The sequence below is a fragment of the Ursus arctos genome, unplaced genomic scaffold (genome assembly GCF_023065955.2).
Source record: "Ursus arctos isolate Adak ecotype North America unplaced genomic scaffold, UrsArc2.0 scaffold_34, whole genome shotgun sequence".
Taxonomy (NCBI): Eukaryota; Metazoa; Chordata; class Mammalia; order Carnivora; family Ursidae; genus Ursus; species Ursus arctos.
This window is the reverse complement of record NW_026623030.1, coordinates 29,392,583-29,409,393: the sequence shown is the minus strand read 5'-3', so window position 1 is coordinate 29,409,393 and position 16,811 is coordinate 29,392,583. Positions and strand designations below refer to the sequence as shown.

Sequence of the window (16,811 nt, the reverse complement as noted above, 5' to 3'; positions counted from 1 at the left end):
AAATGCACGCGTGTTTTCATCTTTAGTAAAACACTAGTTAAATTAGCAGAAAGAGAATAATGCTAACATTTTAACCCAAAAAAAGGCCTCTTAATGCAATCCAAAAAGTGCTAAATAAATCTGTGATGGATTTAACCGTACCTGACTTCTTACCACGTAGTGATGCAAGAAAACACATAAAAGCAAGATTAATATCAAACACTTTGATTCACACACACACAGGAGCACCCGTGAGAGTTTCAAGGACGAAAGTGAGCAGTGCTCAGTCGGCAGCGGCCAGTGACCCTCGGGAACCGTCAGCGACGCGCCAACAGACTTTTTTCCCCTCGTTCCGATTTAGTTCCATTTTTCTTGTGCAAATATCAGCGATTGTTTTAGAAATCTGCTCCACTCCAAAAGCATTCATTTTTTTTTCCAGAGGAACTTAAGTCTGTAGACCATATAGTTCCTAAATATATATTTTTTTATTTATTATTATTATTACTATTATTATTATTTGAGAGAGAGCGAGCACGAGCAGGGGAGGGGCAGAGGGAGAGAGAGAATCTTAAGCAGGCTCCGCGCCCAGCGCAGAGCCCGACGTGGGGCTGGATCTCACGACACTGAGATCACGACCGGAGCCAAAATCAAGAGTCAGACGCTTCACCGACTGAACCACTCAGGCCCCCGAATGTATTTTAAGAAGCAGTGCATTTACAATTGACTCAAAATACTGTAATTTTCCATATTCTCTGGGTTTCCTAAATTAAGAAAACTGATTTAAAGAGAGAGTACGTAGGTCCGGACGTAGTAACTTCTCGACCCTACAATCAGCCCGAGGAGGGCCTCCCGACGCCGATCCGTGACTCACAGGACGATGGAATTGGGTGTGGTTTCTCGCGGGATCACGCTGGTCTTCGCTCCACGCGAGGTGCCCGCTCGGAGGATCCCATTCTGACCCAGGGTCTGTGACCTCCCCAGCGGCTCCCGTTCCCTCGACTGCTGTGGCCGCCGAGCTCGCAGAACGAGGACGCGCAGCACATTCTCTGAGGACAGACTAAAAAGGAGCAAACCCCGAAGCTTGGCCCTTTAGAAGGGAGACCCCTTTCCCATGGGTTTCCCCGCGAGGAGGAATCGAAACGCCATGAAGTATGTTTAATACTCGCAGACATGACAGTGGACGTTACCAGTGAAGGGGTCGGTCTGGGTCAGGGACTGAGGGACGTTCGTTCTCGCAGCGCGAGTGGACTCAGGACCCCTGACTGTGCGCATTCTGTGCAGAGCCTCCCTCCTGCCCGGCAAAGACCCCCCCACCCCCACCCAGCCGCAGTGACCCCAGGGCCAGGCCGCTTCCACCTCAGGGCAGAGGGCACGAATGTCCACGCCAGGTCAGACCAGAGCTGGAGGCAGGCTCCTCGTCAGTCTGGCCTCCCAGCCGCTCCGCAGTCGCTGGGGAAGCTGGGCCCACGGACACACCCCACAGACGCCACTCTTCTCTCCCCGTCGAGGTCCGGGTCCCGTAAAGTGCCTCATGCACCCTCTCTGGAAGGAGAGACAGTGGGGCCATCCTCTGCTCACACTGTCATTTACACACACCCCACTCCCTCGCCCACGCCAGAAAGTCTCACAGGGCAGGGTGGGCAGCTCTGCTCGGGGCCCCTTCCACCCCCGTTTCCATTGCACCGGGTCTCTGGCTGCAGCCTTCACGGGACCCAGCCTCAGATGTCCTCCCTGGCCTCCATGCCTCCCGCAGCATGGCCACTCATCATGCCGGGGGGATTCTGGGCCAAGGATGTGAAGACAGGATTGTCCACGTCCTGGTCCCTTCCCGGGCCAGCCACTGAGGGCATGCAGGCCCATGCCCAGAGGGCTGGCTTAGACCCCTCAAGCACTGTGGCCATCGTGGTCAGCCAGCCCGTTGGAGCTGGAGCTGACCTGGCCCCCAGTCTCTCATGCCGTCTGCCCTGCAAGCTTGGGCACCAGTGCCCTCGGAGATGGGCCAAGAACCCACTGGGCGGGAGCTTTCCCCTTCCTGGCACTTCTCCATGGGTGACTGGTCCACGCTGCCACAAGCAGTGGGCTCCTCGTGCACACAGCCCAGAGAAGAAACGGCCCCCCTCTCATGCTGCTGCTGGGTTTCTCCGCCTCAGCGCACCCCGAGATTCCCAGCGGTCACGGCTTACGGTATCATCACGCTGTTTATTTAGGTAACATTGAAAATTAGGGGAAAGCATGGGATCTTTCCATTGACTCTAAACAAGACCAGGGCTTCACAAGGAGGTGAAGGAGGCCTGCCATTGACAAGTGTTGTTCCCTGGAAGAAGAGAAATTAATTTCTAGATGATCTAGGCATCCTGGAAAGACCCTGAATTTAAATAATGCCAATAGTCCACCACATTTTAAAAATCAAGCTTTCCTGCAGTTAAAGCGCTTTTCATTTTTTGACTAATTTTTTTTCCCGTGACGTCCTCGCATCCGGCCCCCAGTGCTTAGGGCGCTGGTCACTGCAGGCCTGGCCCTGCGCCACGGGCCGCCCCTACCGGGTGTTCTGCCTACTTCCCGGGCTGCACCCAACCCATCCCCGGGGAGCAGGACGGGGTCATGTGCCAGCACCTTCTCTCCCCCTCTTGCCATAATGACATATTATGATACTTATAATGGTATCTAATTTAAATGTGTCTATAGTACAATTTCAAAAAACAACAATTTCTAGGGGCTCCTGGGGGACTCAGTCGGTGAAGCGTCTGCCTTCAGCCCAGGTCATGATCTCAGGGTCCTGGGATCGAGCCCCACATCGTGCTCCCTGCTCAGCGGGAAGCCTGCTTCTCCCTCTGCCCCTCCCTCCGCTTATACGCTCTCTGTCTCTAATAAATAAAATCTTTAAAAAAAAGAATAATGTTTAGAAGCTGGATGATAGGTGGAGTTTGTGAAGAATGCGTCTGTCACCACTTACGTATTTAGAGCTAAGCGAGCAGCTCAGGGAAGTGCCCCAATTTTGACTCACATGCGAGCGCCTTCCGGTGCCCGTGGTGGGAGGCCGTCCCGCCTGCTCTGCTCGGCAGTGCACCGCCTGCCCCGTGCCCGAGTTCCATGACGGCCGCTGGCGTTTCAGACCCATTTGTGTCTATCTGCATATTAACCACCAGTTTATTTTAAAGACAGAAGTTACGGTGCCTCCGACATCCCATCTTCTAAACCACACGTGTCTAAGCGTGGCGGGGGGGTGTGGCCGGCGGGAATCACCCAGCCCTCTGCCTTTGTGCCCACATGCTCCCAGACGAGTACAGCGAGCGGGACCGCCTTTCTCCGGACTTCTACGAGGAGTCAGAAACCGACCCCGGTGCCGAAGAGCTCCCAGCCCGGATCTTCGTGGCGCTTTTTGACTATGACCCCCTCACCATGTCCCCGAATCCAGATGCTGCCGAGGAAGAGCTTCCTTTTAAGGAAGGACAGATCATCAAGGTGGGGTCAGGCTGGGGGCCCTGGGCGGCGGGGGCACCCAGGGAAGGGGGCCACCGTCACCCTACAGTCACGCTGCCTTGGCTTTCCGACCGGCTCCAGGTCTATGGTGACAAGGACGCGGACGGCTTCTACCGCGGGGAGACCTGCGCCCGGCTCGGCCTCATTCCTTGTAACATGGTCTCAGAAATCCAGGCCGACGACGAGGAGATGATGGACCAGCTTCTGAGACAAGGCTTCCTTCCGCTGAACACGCCCGTGGAGAAAATAGGTAAGAGACTGCCCCCCTCGCCCCTGCACCTGCTGGCGGAGCCGCTCCTGCCTCCCCAGCACCGGCCAGCTAGGAGCGGGAGGCAGTGTGGGCAGGGCCCAGTCGGCGCCACTTCAGGGGCTCTGAGAAAGAACCCGCTCTACGAGCCGGGGTGTGATTGTCTTGCATGCTTCGCGGACATTCACGCACCTAGATACTGACAAAAACACAGGTGATTTTCTAGCAGAAGAGGGGGTGCTGCCCTGCTTCCTGAAAGTCTGGCCCCTCTGGAAAACAGACCGCTTGCTTTCTGGTTGTTCTTGCATGTTGTGTCCCCCCCCAAAATGTGTAAGTTTATACTGTGACCCCCACGGTGCTGGTGTCAGGAGGCAAAGCCTGTGGGAGGAGTGGGGGCCATGACTGTGGCGCTCCCAGAGGGGCGTCAGCGACCTTATGAAGGAGTCTCCACGGGCGTCCCTCCCCTCCTCTACCCTGCGAGGACACGGGAGAAGACGCCTCCTGTGAACCAGGACGCGGAGCCTCCCCAGACCCCGACTCTGCGGCGCCTCGGTCTCGGACTTCCAGCCCCCGGGGCCGTAAGGAGCGACTGTGCACTGAGCTCGGGCCGCGTGCCCGGACCAGGACGTCGGGGATGGGCCGTGAGCATCCGTCCGTCCCTAGAATGGGTCAGACGGCGATGAGGTCACGCCGTGCTCTCTGTTCAGGTGGACATTGCCCATCCGAGGGGCAGCACAGACGTTCGCCCTTTAATGCGACGGATGACAAGCTCCTCCATTTATCTCGACCCAATTTGCGAGCGCATTGCGTACACAGAAAAACTGTTTTCAGTGAGTTTAAACACCAGTACACTTATGATGTCTAATTTTGCCCGTGTGCAGGGACAATCTACTCATTACGAAGGCCTTTGCTTTCTCTAAATAGCTGGAGACAGAAAGATCCGTTCTATGTCATTTGTGTTTTGGGTTTTAATACTTCAAAACAGTAGGTTAACTTAGTTCCAAGTCAGATTTCGGAGACAAAATTCAATGGTTCAAAGAATATGCATAATTTTAAGGATAATCACAAAATCAAATAAAATGTTTCAACCTCTTTGGTATGAACGAACTCGCAGTCTGAAGTTAAAACCCACATCTGATAGTTGGGGCTTCTGTGAACGTGCCGCCCGGATCAAGTCCACAAGCTGGAAGCTCTCTGAGCGCCCCCCACCCCGACTCACTTCCCAACGCCCTGTGACGGGTTCAGGGCGGGAGCGGGCTCTGCTCACCACAGACCCAAAGGCCTGCAAACACTCCGCTGGAAAACAGTAGCTTGATTCATGTTACCAATTAGATTAAATGTCTGCTGATTTGTTCTTTTTTTCTAAATGTGACTTTTGAGGGAACCGGACTGAGACACCGCGGGCCCTTCTAGCGCTAGGAAGGATCCCTGTCGCTGCAGACTGAGTGCGCGCCTCCCATGGCCGGGGCAGGACCCGGTGTCTGCGTCGTGGCCCTCTTCCAGCACCCCGTGCAGTGAGACAGGAGGAAACGGGGTATGGACCGGAAAAGAAGACAAAGTGTTTTCTAGTCACAGATGACATGAAAATCTTAGAAAATCTCAAAGGATCTACAACAGAAGTTTCTGGAAATAACCAGCGAGCTTCGCAAGGTCAATGGATACAAAAGCAATCGTTTTTGTTAACTGTGAAAAATTTGAAGTTGACATTTAAAAGGTAATTCTGTTTACAATGATGTAACAAAGACACGAGAAGGGAGGGGCTGAAGGCATGCAGGCTCTGTGTGGGGGAGACCACCAACGCCGAGGAAGGAAATCCGAGGGTCCCCAAGTGAACAGAAGCCGTGTTCTCAGACTTCAGGCAGGGAAGACGTCCAACATCCCCCAACTGACCTGCAGATGGGACACACCCCCAGCCCACGTCCGTGCCGATGGGACGCGCCCCCACTCCGCATCCGTGCGGGGATCCGTGTGGAACTGATGCGCTAAATCGAACATGTATGAAAAGGCAAAGGGACTACAGTGGCCCGAGCGATTTTTTCAAAGCACGGTGGGGGGACTCGCGCAAGCGGGTTTCACGGCTGGGCACACAGAGGAGCTGAAGGACACCAGGGGGGCCGCAGAGTCACAGCAATCTGGGGAACAGGGCGAATCTGGAAATGGACCGATGCCTGCACCGTCCACAGAGTTTCAGCCCAGGTAGGGGGCGGTTCAATGGGGAACGAGGGTCTTTTCCGTAATGGGTGCTGGAGTCGAACAAAGAAAAATGAATTCAGGCCATATTCCTGCCAAACTCAGAACATGAACTCAAAGTTGAACACGGTCATAAGCATAAAAACTAAGACCATGAAACTTCTAGGAGAAGAACTTCGTGGTGATGAAGCCATGAGTTCTTTGATGTGACGCTGAAACCTGACTCAGAAAAGGAAGAGACTGACGTCAGACTTCGTTAAAATTGAGTAGTTTCTAAAATGGAGAAACACCGTCAAGAGAAAGAAGAGCGAAGCCCCAGGCTGGCAAGTATCCGCACGTGACCGCCGAAGGGGGAGTCGTACCGAGAACACAGAGCGCTCAACAGCTCAACGAGAGGAATGCTAACAGCCAACCCCACCGTGGGCCCAAGACCGAAGAGATCCCTCGCCACGGAAGATGGGCGGATGGTGAACGAGCAGATGGAGAGATGGCTAACGGGACCGTGGAGTGCGGATTACAGCCGCGAGGAGAAGCCAGGACGCCCCTGTCGGGATGGCCGCACCAAGTGCGGTTTGGATGTGGAACAGGAGCTGCGTCCGCTGGAAGCGCACCCGCGGGGCACAACTGCTCTGCCCGACAGGTGGCGGGTCCCCGTACAGCCGCACACGCTCACGGTAGAGGCAGGCTGCCCCTCCCGGGTACTCGCCGGGGGAACGGAGCTTCTAGGCGCTCCCACGGCTGCATGAGCGCTCGCGGCGGCTTCACTGCGAGTCACCGGCACGGGGAAGCTCGGGCGTCTTTCCCCTGGTAAGTGGATCGAGCGCCTCACCACTGAAAGTACCACCGTTGACACACGTGGCCACACGAAGGGCTCTCAGGGGCACTGTCCCCACGAAGCTGCAGGACTCCATTTACAGGGTGTTCCAGGAAAGGCACAAGTATGGGGACAGAAAGCTGAGCAGGGTTCCCTGGCTGGAGCTGACCACAAAGACGCGCGTGGGGATTTGGGGGCCGGCGGACCTGTCCTGCGTCTTGACGGCTGCGGTGCTCGTGGGACTCTGTGGGCTTGCCAGCACTTTCCGAAGCGTGCGCTGAGCAGAGCGCATCTCGCTGGCCGTCCTTGCCACCTGCAGGAATTCACACGTGCCCCTCCCCTGGAGAACGAACAACGCTCAGAGGGACTGCGGGGAGCCCTGCAAGAACCCGTACTGTTTCAAGGACACGCCCACTCATGGGCCCCATGCAGGCATCCGTGCGTTTTTCTCAATGAAAGCAGCGGTTCCTGAGCAGGGGCTACGGCGTGGCCGACGTCCGGAACCTCACATGCACAGCCTGGCCCTGCACCTGCGGGAAGCCCCTGGAAGGGCACATCACTGACGTCAGTTGCTTTCTAAATACTGGCCTTTAATGGTTTTCATTTGTATGAATCCCAAAAACCAATTCCAGGCACCAAGCGGCTGCGTTTGGAAGAAACACACCCGTGGCAGCGTCCTCCAGGAGAAAAGCGCCGTGCTGTGCGGCCGGAGCCTTTAGATCTATTATCCCGAGGATGCCCTGTTTCCTCTTAGCCTGCCTGTTGGGCAGACCTCCGGGGAAGGGAAACGTCCTTGCTACTGTAAGGGGCGGGTGGCTGGGCCAGAGCAAACATATGACACGTGCAGCTCAGGACGACTGGCCCCACAGCCCGAGGCTTCGCTGCTGCTTGTGCCCCCGAGCACGAGGGCCCGGAGAGGGCAGTCGTCCGTGCCCGCTGGCCACGTGTGCCCTGCTGCCCTGGGGACGAGGGAGGGGGCGCCACTGCTTTTGGAATAACCACATGCTGGCTTCTTCTCCTTGTAAACAGAGAGAAGCAGGAGAAGCAGCAGGCACCCGGGGGCGACGCGGAGAGTGGTGGCGCTGTATGACTACGACCCGAGAGAAAGCTCCCCTAACATCGACGTGGAGGTAGGTCAGCTCCCCGCAGCTCGCAGCCGGTCCCTGGGCCTCTCCCCGCACGGCAGCCGGCGGCCCTGGGATCTGGCCTCCCCCCTTCTCTGGAAGGGTCCGTACACGCAGTGAATGGCGTGAGGGAGCTGGACGCGGACAGGGAAGGGGCGCAGCGGGTGACAAGCCTCATCGCGGTGGCCGGGGTGCCCGTGCGGGATGCTACGGGAGGAGCGGTCCACGATCCTCGTCCTCGGGTCGTCCCCCTTCGCCCCGTAGGGTCGTCTGGGAGACAGAAATATCAGCCCGTGGTGTGTGGGCCCTGAGCAAAAGCAGAGCTGGAAGTTCCCCACACAGACACAGAATCCGAGGGAGAGGCCCCGTGTCCTCCACACAAGTGGCCTGGGCCGCCGTGGCCCTGGGCGCCCTGGGAGGTGGGAAGGGACTCACTTCCAGAGCTGAGAGGCTAGGTGTTCAGCCTGTGGACCTGCTTCCTCAGACAACAAGCTGTGTCCAAATCCGTCACCCCTGGTTTTCCTTGTGCCCCACGTGCTCCCAGCTCGCGGTTCAGATCTGGAGTGCGCGCTCTCCGAGCATTTCTGCGCAGACCCGATTCGTAGGGGACGCCTGGTGGCGCTGGGAGGTCAGCTTCCTTCCCTCGTCCTCACATTCAGAGATAAACCCGCAGATTGTTTTGTCCGTGTGCCCGTCTCTAGGCTGGTGCCTGGCACGTCGCGGACACTTTGTAGACCGTGAATAATTGAGTAAAGGTTTTTTGCACCCAGTGAAAGAATGTTTATGTAACGGTCCTTACACTGCAGAGGACTTTTCCCTAAACTTCTGGGCTTTTCAAGTTAAATATTTGATCAGTTTTATTTTATTTTATTTTCAAGATTTTATTAATTTATTTGAGAGAGAGAGCACGAGCAGGGAGCAGAAGGAGAAGCAGGCTCCCCGCGGAGCAGGGAGCCCGATGTGGGGCTGGATCCCAGGACCCTGAGATCTTGACCTGAGCCGAAGGCAGACGTGTAACGACTGAGCCCCCCAGGCGCCCCCATTGACCGGTTTTAAACAGGAACTACGGGGGGATGTAGCAGCTGTCAGGAGCCCCAGCCGGGAAAGGAGTGTGTGGCACTTTGGCGGGAGGCGGGTGGGAGCCTGAGCTGTTCCTCCCGGGGTCGCTGAGGCCCCAGGGGCACAGGTCGGCTTCCTACCCTTCCTCCCTGTTCGCTCGAAAGAGCAGGTCAACAGCACAATAATGAGAACAAAGAAATCGGTAGAGCGATGGCGAGGAACCTGGTGACAGAAGCTGTTACTAACTTGGCGGCCTGTCTCCACAGGCGGAGCTCACGTTCTGCACGGGAGACATCATTACTGTTTTCGGTGAGATCGATGAAGACGGATTTTATTATGTAAGTTTTCGAAGCACCAAAAGCACCATTTCATTCAGTTTGTATGTCTGTTTCTGCTTGTGTGTTCTTGCCCCCTTCCCGTGGCCTTGGGGAAGGTCCCGGTCCCGGAGGCTCGTCCGATGCAGGAAGGGGGGCTGGGAGCGTCTCCGTTCTCCTCTGAGGGGGGCATGTCCCGTGTCCGTGAGCTGCAAACAAGGGAGATGTATTCACATTCTGCGAACTGGAATTGTCTTCCAGCCCAACGTACCAGTGCAGCTCTCCGGTTATTTATAAGGTACACGTGTTTAACAGGAGAAGGAAGGGATACAAACAGGTGAAGTTCTTGATTAATCCACACCAACAGGGTGTAGACTTCCTCCCTGACCTTCCTCCTCCGTGGCGGCTGTCGGTGGCTGGGCCTAGGCTCTGGGCGAGGGCTCCCAGCTCAGGGGCACAGGCGGCAGCCTCCTTCCTTCACGCTTCCGACATGTCCAGAGGAAAAGAGTGCCCGTGGGCTTATCTCCGTGCTCCTGCCCTGGTGGCCCCCACGAGTGCCACCTTCCCAGGCCCAAGCCCACAGGGCCGTGAAGGGGCTGCTGGCAGGCCTGCGGGGCGCCCGCTGCCGTGGGGGCATGGGGACAGGACCCCACCTCCCCCATCGCCCCCTTTCTTTAATCGGAACAGCTGGGAAACCATCAGGTCCAGGAAGGCAGGTTTCTCTGGGTCGGATGAGTTCACAGCCTCAGACACACGGGGCATCCAAGGTCGTGGTTATTGCAGGTCGTGTTCAGTGAGGCTGCTCGCGCTCTGTCCCCCGTTTCTTTCCAGATGAGACCATAAAGTGTCTGCGAGTGGTCAGATGTCAGGCTCTGTGTCCCGTCAAGGGTTCGAGAGTGGGCGGTTGAGGGAGGTGGGAGCCCCTGAGGCCGGGGCAAGGCTGCCGCCACCGGTCCAGCTGACAGAGAAGGCAGATGGCCGCCGGCGTCAGGAGCTCCCCAAGCGCGGGTCGCTGGTTGGGGTGACAGCGTCATCCTGGAAGATGCCCACGTTCTGCCTCAGGCGACGGGTGCCCTTGGGGACACGGGCACGAGAACACAGCTGAGAGAAAGACGTGCTTTGGAAAGGACTGAGCGTGAGGGTATGAAGAGGACATCTGAGCCCCCCCCCCCCCCGCGATGGAGAGGGATCCATGCCGTGGATCCTGGAAGATTCTAGGGGCCACGTCTGACGCAGCAGCAGGCGGCAGAGGGGGCAACTGTGAAGGGGTCCTGTGCGCGTCTGACGTGGTGTTAGTGGGACGGCGTGGGAGGCCCGGAAGAGTGGGGGGGATACACGCTGCCGACACATCTGCCCCCCCTCCCCTGTGTGGCTGGGTGAGCCCAGAGCAGTGGTCCGTCTGGATGTCCGCATGTCCCGGACTGTCCCGGTCCACGTGCCCACAGGCCCCGTGATGTGAACGTGGCGCCGCCGGGGGTGAGAGATGAGGCTGTGTGTTTTCATAGAACACGGTCCCCAGGCCCGAGCCCGCGACTCCACATGGCGCTCCCTCCCCCGAAGGAGCGGGGGTGGCTGGCGCTGGAGCGGGGTCCGGCTGAGGTCCGGGCTGCGTGGACATTGGAGTGTCTGCGTGTACGTGTGATTTGTGACCCTCGACGTGGCAGAAAGCCCCGGGGGCACATGGATGTCCTGGAGAAAGTCTCTAAGGGACACCAAGAGAGGAACATTAGCTCCTAGAGGAGGCCAAGGGAGGAGGGTTCCAGCGGTCATCAGAAAGGGGACGGGGGCTCCAGGTGGAAGCGAGGGCAGGTGGCCAGACCGGGCACGTACTGGGCTCAGGGAAGACGTGGGAGGTTCCTGGGGCTCCCTCTTTTTTAAAATCAGTGTTTATTTACTTCTGGTAAAATAGTGTGCCGTGCTCACCATGTCTAAGTGCACAGCGTCGTGGTGACAGGTACTTTCACGCGGTCATGCAGTCGCCACCGTCCACCCCCAGGAAGCCTTCCCTCTTGCCAGCCTGAAACTCCATCCCCATCAAACAGCAGTCTCCCCTCACCCCTCCCGGCCCCCCATCTCCTCTCCGTCCCCATGAGTCCACCTGCTCTCGGGGCCTCACACGAGGACTTGGCTCGCGCCTGCCGTCTCTCGCTGAGCAGAACGTCGTAGCGCGTCAGCCTCTCCTTCCCTCTTAAGGCCGAAAATGACTCCACCCTGGGGGCGCAGGGTTTGGCCACCTGTGCACCCCTCAGTGGACCCTGGGCCCCTGTGAATAATGCAGCGATGAACATGGGTGCCAGCACGTCCCTCGGACCCTGCTTCCAAGTGTTTCGGGTCTCGGCCCAGGAGCGGAGCTGCTGGGTCAGATGGTGACCGTTTCCCTCTCTGAGGAGCCGCCCCCAGCAGCGGCCCCACTTCATCCCGCCGGCAGGTGTGCGAGGCTCCAATTCCTGCCTATTTTCAGCAGCACTGCCGTCTGTGGTTGGTTGTCCGTGTTTGTCGTGGCCTCCTAACGGGGGTGAGGGGTATCCTGTGACTCTGACTTACGTTTCCTTCAGATGTTCGTGTTAATTCAGGTCGAGCACCTTTTCATGTGCTTGGTGGCCGTTTGCGTGTCTTTTTGGGGGGACTGTCGATGCAAGTCCTTTGCCAACTGTTTAATCGGGTTCTTGGGTTGGGCTCTGTGTGCGTTCTGGACACGAACGCCTTCTTAGCTAAGCCGCTTGCGAGCTCCCATCCATCCCGTGGGGTCCCTCTTCACCCTGGCGGTCGTGTCCTTGGCTGCAGTTTCTAATCTTGCGGGAGCAGGCCGCGTGTCTCATGCTGTCACTTCCTAGACTTGTACACAGAGCAAGAGTCCCGTGTAGTCTGGGGCCAGCCAGTCTGGGACTTGGTTTTGGACACTGGTGAGCGTTGGGGGCAATGGGAAAGCAGTGACATGGTGGCTGTGACCCACTCTGTCCAGTTGTCCTGTGGACGGTGACCTTCACTACGTGCCTGTGTAGAGATGTGAGAGAAAGTTCTGGAAGGGAACAGATGAGCCTGCAGCGATATCGTCTTTGAGATATCAACAGACCCTGTCCTGTCCCCCACACTGTTTGCATTTTCATAGTGAGGACGTGGCTGTGCACGAGACGGATCTGCAGCTCTCCCCCTGGCCTGCAGGCTGGACCAGCTGTTGGCTGCCCGTCCCCGCCTCAGGAGGGGGTCCGTCTGTCCCCATCGGTGCACCTGCTGAAGCGGTGTTTTTAAAAGCTCTCCGGGGATGCTGAGGTCAGCCAGGACCGAGGGCCGCTCCATGGGGTGGTCCCGAGGACTGGTTCCTGGGAGCCGCCTGAGCCCCGTGGCCAAAACACAGCTTCCGCAGCTCCACCCCAGACAGGCCAGATGCCTAGCTCAGGGAGGAGACCCTGCCCCTCAAGCGTGTCTCGAGGTCACCGTTCTGATCAGGGTACTTTGGAGACACTGGAGTCCCTGTGAGTTCTTCCACGTTTGAACCAGAACCGACCCAGCAGGTGACCCCCCGACCCCAGAGCTCTGCTCCTGTGGCAAAAGCAAGAAGGAAGTTTTGGGAAAATCGAGTAACTCGTTCTGCTGTGTTTTTAGGGGGAACTTAACGGGCAGAAAGGCCTTGTACCTTCAAACTTCCTGGAAGAAGTGCCTGATGACGTGGAAGTCTATCTTTCTGACGCACCGTGCCACTACTCCCGGGACGCGCCCGTGCGCTCCAAGGCAAAACGGGTAAGCAGCCGCCCCCCACACTTCTGCCCCCACCCCGCGGCCACGCTCGCTCCCGCACAGCCCTCGCGCGAACACGTTTGCGTCTGGGGCCGGAAAGCCCGTGCCCTGCATTTTTTTTCTCTGCCCTTCCCTGGGGGTCGCGCCTAAACGTTCTCACTTTTGCTTGTTTATCTCGCAAGACCTGCCCCTCGGTTCTAACCCAGCTGCCTTTCCTCACCAAGGGAGCCCCCGTCCTCCCCTGTAGACGCACATTCCAGTTGGGGTGAGAGTGAAGGGGAAGGCTAGTGCGTTTGCCCCGCTAGGATTTCAGTTCTCTTACCAAAGACCAGAGACCTCCTCCAGCGTAATTAACGAGTAGACGACATCCACGTGTAGTGTCTCATTTTTATTTTATCTCATCACTGCCAGTTTTTATATATTATATTTTTATATATATATATTTTTATTTCTTTGCTCATCTGCTTGGAAACAGAAGAAGAGTGTTCATTTCACACCTTAATCAGGCCCTGTAGCCTTCACGTAAGTGAGCAACTGAAGATACCAGACAGATAGCTCCGTCCGCGGCCCCAGCGGACTAGGCGGGAGACGCAAGGCTTCACTGTGGGCGTTCAAAACAAAACCAAACAAAAGAAATATGTCTCAAAAAACCCTTGGGCCTGAAATAGTAGGCTGTTACTCGGTCTCAGTTGTAAACAACTGAATTTGTAGTCAAATCATCATCTTTACTACTCATTTCCTACTATGTGCATTAAGAATATTTCGAAGGCCAACACTGGGAACATATTTCTTAAGAGGCCGATTGTTTGTTTCCGTAGAGGGCGTTCCGACGTCTCCCCGTAACTAAGGCTGCATATTGCATTGGTAGCCGCTCCCGGAAAAAAGCACAACCTAAACAGCTCTGTTTACTCTGGGAGATTTTCCTTTAAAATCACGTAACTCGAGGTCGAGCAGAGGAGTAGCGAGCCCCGGGCGAGGCAGGGTCGGCCCTGCGCACGCCACCTGCAGCCACCTGCGGGCTTGGCTCCCGCCCGGGCTCCGCCGCGTCGCCGTACCTCTATCTCGCGGGAGAGCGCATGCTCCTCGAAGCGCGAGCGCGTCCTGAGCGCGTCCTGAGCGCGCGGCCGTTTGCCGCCGGGCAGACCTGCGGGGGCACCAATGCAATGCTCGGTTTGGCGAGACATGCAGCTGCCGCGATTGCACTAGACGGAGCAGGCGGTATCTTCAGCTGTCCTTTGGGATGCTCGGCTAGGTGTTTTCCATCGGAACTAGACCTTGATTCTAAATCCAAGCAAGCTCGAAGCCCTTGGCGCCTATCATGTGCCTGCAGGCTCCTGAGCACTCGTGTGAGGCGGGGGCTGGCGCGGGGGCCAGGCAGCGAGGGCAGGATGCGGCGCTCCCGAGCGAGCCTCCCAGCGAGCGAGCCAGCCAGCGCAGGGGCCGAGCCGGGCTCCTGGGAGGCGCCGCGGAGGGAGCCGCCAGGTAGAAGGACGCACCACTGTGCGCTCCCCGTTGGCGGAAGTTCGCCTCCAGGGGCTGGGAGATAGCGGAAGCGCGCAGCGAGGGCCTCGAAGCTTCCTTTGATTGTGATTGAGGTTCATTTTAGTTTTTTTTTCTTTCAACTGGTGTGTGCCATCCGCTCCGCGTACTAACCCCCCCAGGAATGCCCTCCACAGGACCAGCACTTCCTATCCCCCCAGTCGCTTTCAGACCCAGGTTCCCTTTAAGAACCTTGGCCTTCAAGATTCCTGATGGGCACTCGGCCAATTTCACAATACCCTCATTTAGAGTGACTTCTGCTCCCCACCTCCCCACCCCACCCCCACCCCTCCGCTTTGGGTCTTAATTTACAAAGTAAATTATTACCTAGCTTTGTTTTGCCAAAGCAATGGCCTCCCCCTTCCCCGAAGACAAACCGCAGACCAAACGTGGATGGCTAGACCCTCCCTCTTAGGGCCCCTGTGGGGAGGGCGCGCGTGCTCGTGGCATCCTTCAACCCCTGAAGGAAGCCTCGAGCCACCCCTTCCCTTTCCTGGCGGGGGACGGGGTAGTGCGGTGTTACCAGCGGACGGATGTCGTTGGCGCTCACGCACTCAATAAACTGTCACACTGTACCTACTAGGTTCCTCCTGAGGGTTCAGGTACAGCAAGGAGAGCGCCATCCCCCACAGCCCATCTCCATTCGGGGTCACCTCCGTCATCTATGGGTACTGGTAGTCCTGGGAGAGGCAGGGAAATGTCCTCGAAAAAGAAAAAGGGGCTGCTTTCCAAAGGCAAGAAACTGCTGAAAAAGCTGGGTGCGGTGAAATGATCCATGTGCTTCTGGACAATCCCCAATCCATGTAATTCTCTTTAATTCCAAACTAGGGCTTTCAATGACTCAAGTACTTCCTAAAAACACACTCTCCTCCCCTGACACGAGTAGAGAAGTGCTCTTTGCACTACCATCCTCTTTAAGCCAACGGCAAGGACAGAGAGCCGCTGGGGCTCCCCCCAGCCTCCGTGCCAAGCGCTCTTGCCCGCGGCCTGACGGGAGGCGGGGTCTCCGAGCCCACGGGGCCAGTAGCTCTTTGAGGCCCCCCCCCCCCCCCCCCCGCGGGTCCAGGCTGTGTGCGTTCGCCATCCGCCTTTAAAGGAATGGTTTCCACCTCGATCCCTTTCCAAAATGCTTGCCTCATTACGCATAACTCACTCCAACTCTGGTCTTGAAATTCCTAGTTTAACCGCCTTGATGTTTTGCCTTATAACTGCACAATGGTTTGTACTGTCTAATAAACACCACCGTGTACACCGCGTCTGTGTCGTGCATTCAGTGCCCCCCCCAGACACAGTGCTCCGAAACCCAGTTGTGCAGGCCGTGCATTTTGAGACCCTGGCTTTTCGCCTTTCCAAAGCGAGCCGGGCGACACACAGAAAATGTTTACTTACTCAGATCACTCAAAAAACAAAACAAACACATAAGAGCGAGAGAGTCAGTTTGTCTGGAGAAGTAGTGCTCCTCCAGCCCGCCGGAAGCTGAGACCCGCTCGTGGCGTTCAGTGTCGCACTCCGTGGCGTGCGGACGGACGCCACTTCCACTGTCCCACACCCACACAGACACCCCGCAGCAAGCAGCACACAGGAGGCCCATGCCACACGCCCAACACCCTAACGTTCAGTCCGCGCCCCACGGCCCGTCGCGGGCCCTCCCACAGGAGGCTGGCAAAGTCGCTGGCAGGTGTATGGGATTGGTTACTCTTTTGTAATTCTTGTCCACTTGTAAATTGTTTTTACTCTTTATACATACTTTTCAGACTGCCTTTCTTTTGTAATTTATGGAAGGTTTATAAATGGATGACCGAGCTTTTCCCGTTGTGTCTTCAGAAACTCTATTGTAAATTGTAACATATTAGTATGTGGTACATGGAGTACGAGGAAATTGGTCTGCGTGTGGTTCGGTACTGTGTGCGTGTGCATGTGGACACTTAGTGGAAGATATTTTATAGAAATAAAATTTGTTTTTTTATACAACGCCGTTTATTCCGTGTCTTTGTTCGAAACACTTCTTGCCAGAGCGGACTCACGGGATTCCTTCCTCCCCCGCGCACAAGAAAAACTCGGTAGCCTTGCCTTTCCTGGCGCTGCCTTCTTCCTAAAGTCGTTGTGGCCGGCACTCAGGGAGTCGTTTGCAAGCTGCCGTCCCCCGCACTGTTGGCGACAGCCCGCTCCGCGAGCAGAGCCCAGACTCCCTGGGCGTGAGGAGCGCTCACAGGCAGCCGAGGCCTCGAGCCTGAGTCCGAACCGTATTTGTGCTGTTTCCCTCCGGCAACTTCACAATTCACGCGATGTGAATAGAGAACGCTGTGCGATCTCATTCCCGTGTGAGACCG

General features: G+C 56.9%; 1 protein-coding gene across 1 annotated transcript in view; it reads left to right on the top strand.

Moving 5' to 3' along the window:
- Nucleotides 1-15,321, top strand: part of RIMBP2 (RIMS binding protein 2) — an 86,808-nt gene extending 71,487 nt beyond the window's left edge. Inside the window, exons 16-21 of the mRNA XM_044389833.3 lie at nt 3,257-3,441; nt 3,541-3,709; nt 7,740-7,840; nt 9,160-9,231; nt 12,811-12,945; nt 15,065-15,321. Coding sequence (XP_044245768.3) covers nt 3,257-3,441; nt 3,541-3,709; nt 7,740-7,840; nt 9,160-9,231; nt 12,811-12,945; nt 15,065-15,253 — 851 coding nt within the window. The 3' untranslated portion in view covers nt 15,254-15,321. The remainder of the gene's footprint in view (nt 1-3,256; nt 3,442-3,540; nt 3,710-7,739; nt 7,841-9,159; nt 9,232-12,810; nt 12,946-15,064) is intronic.
- The last annotated feature ends 1,490 nt before the right edge of the window (nt 15,322-16,811 follow it).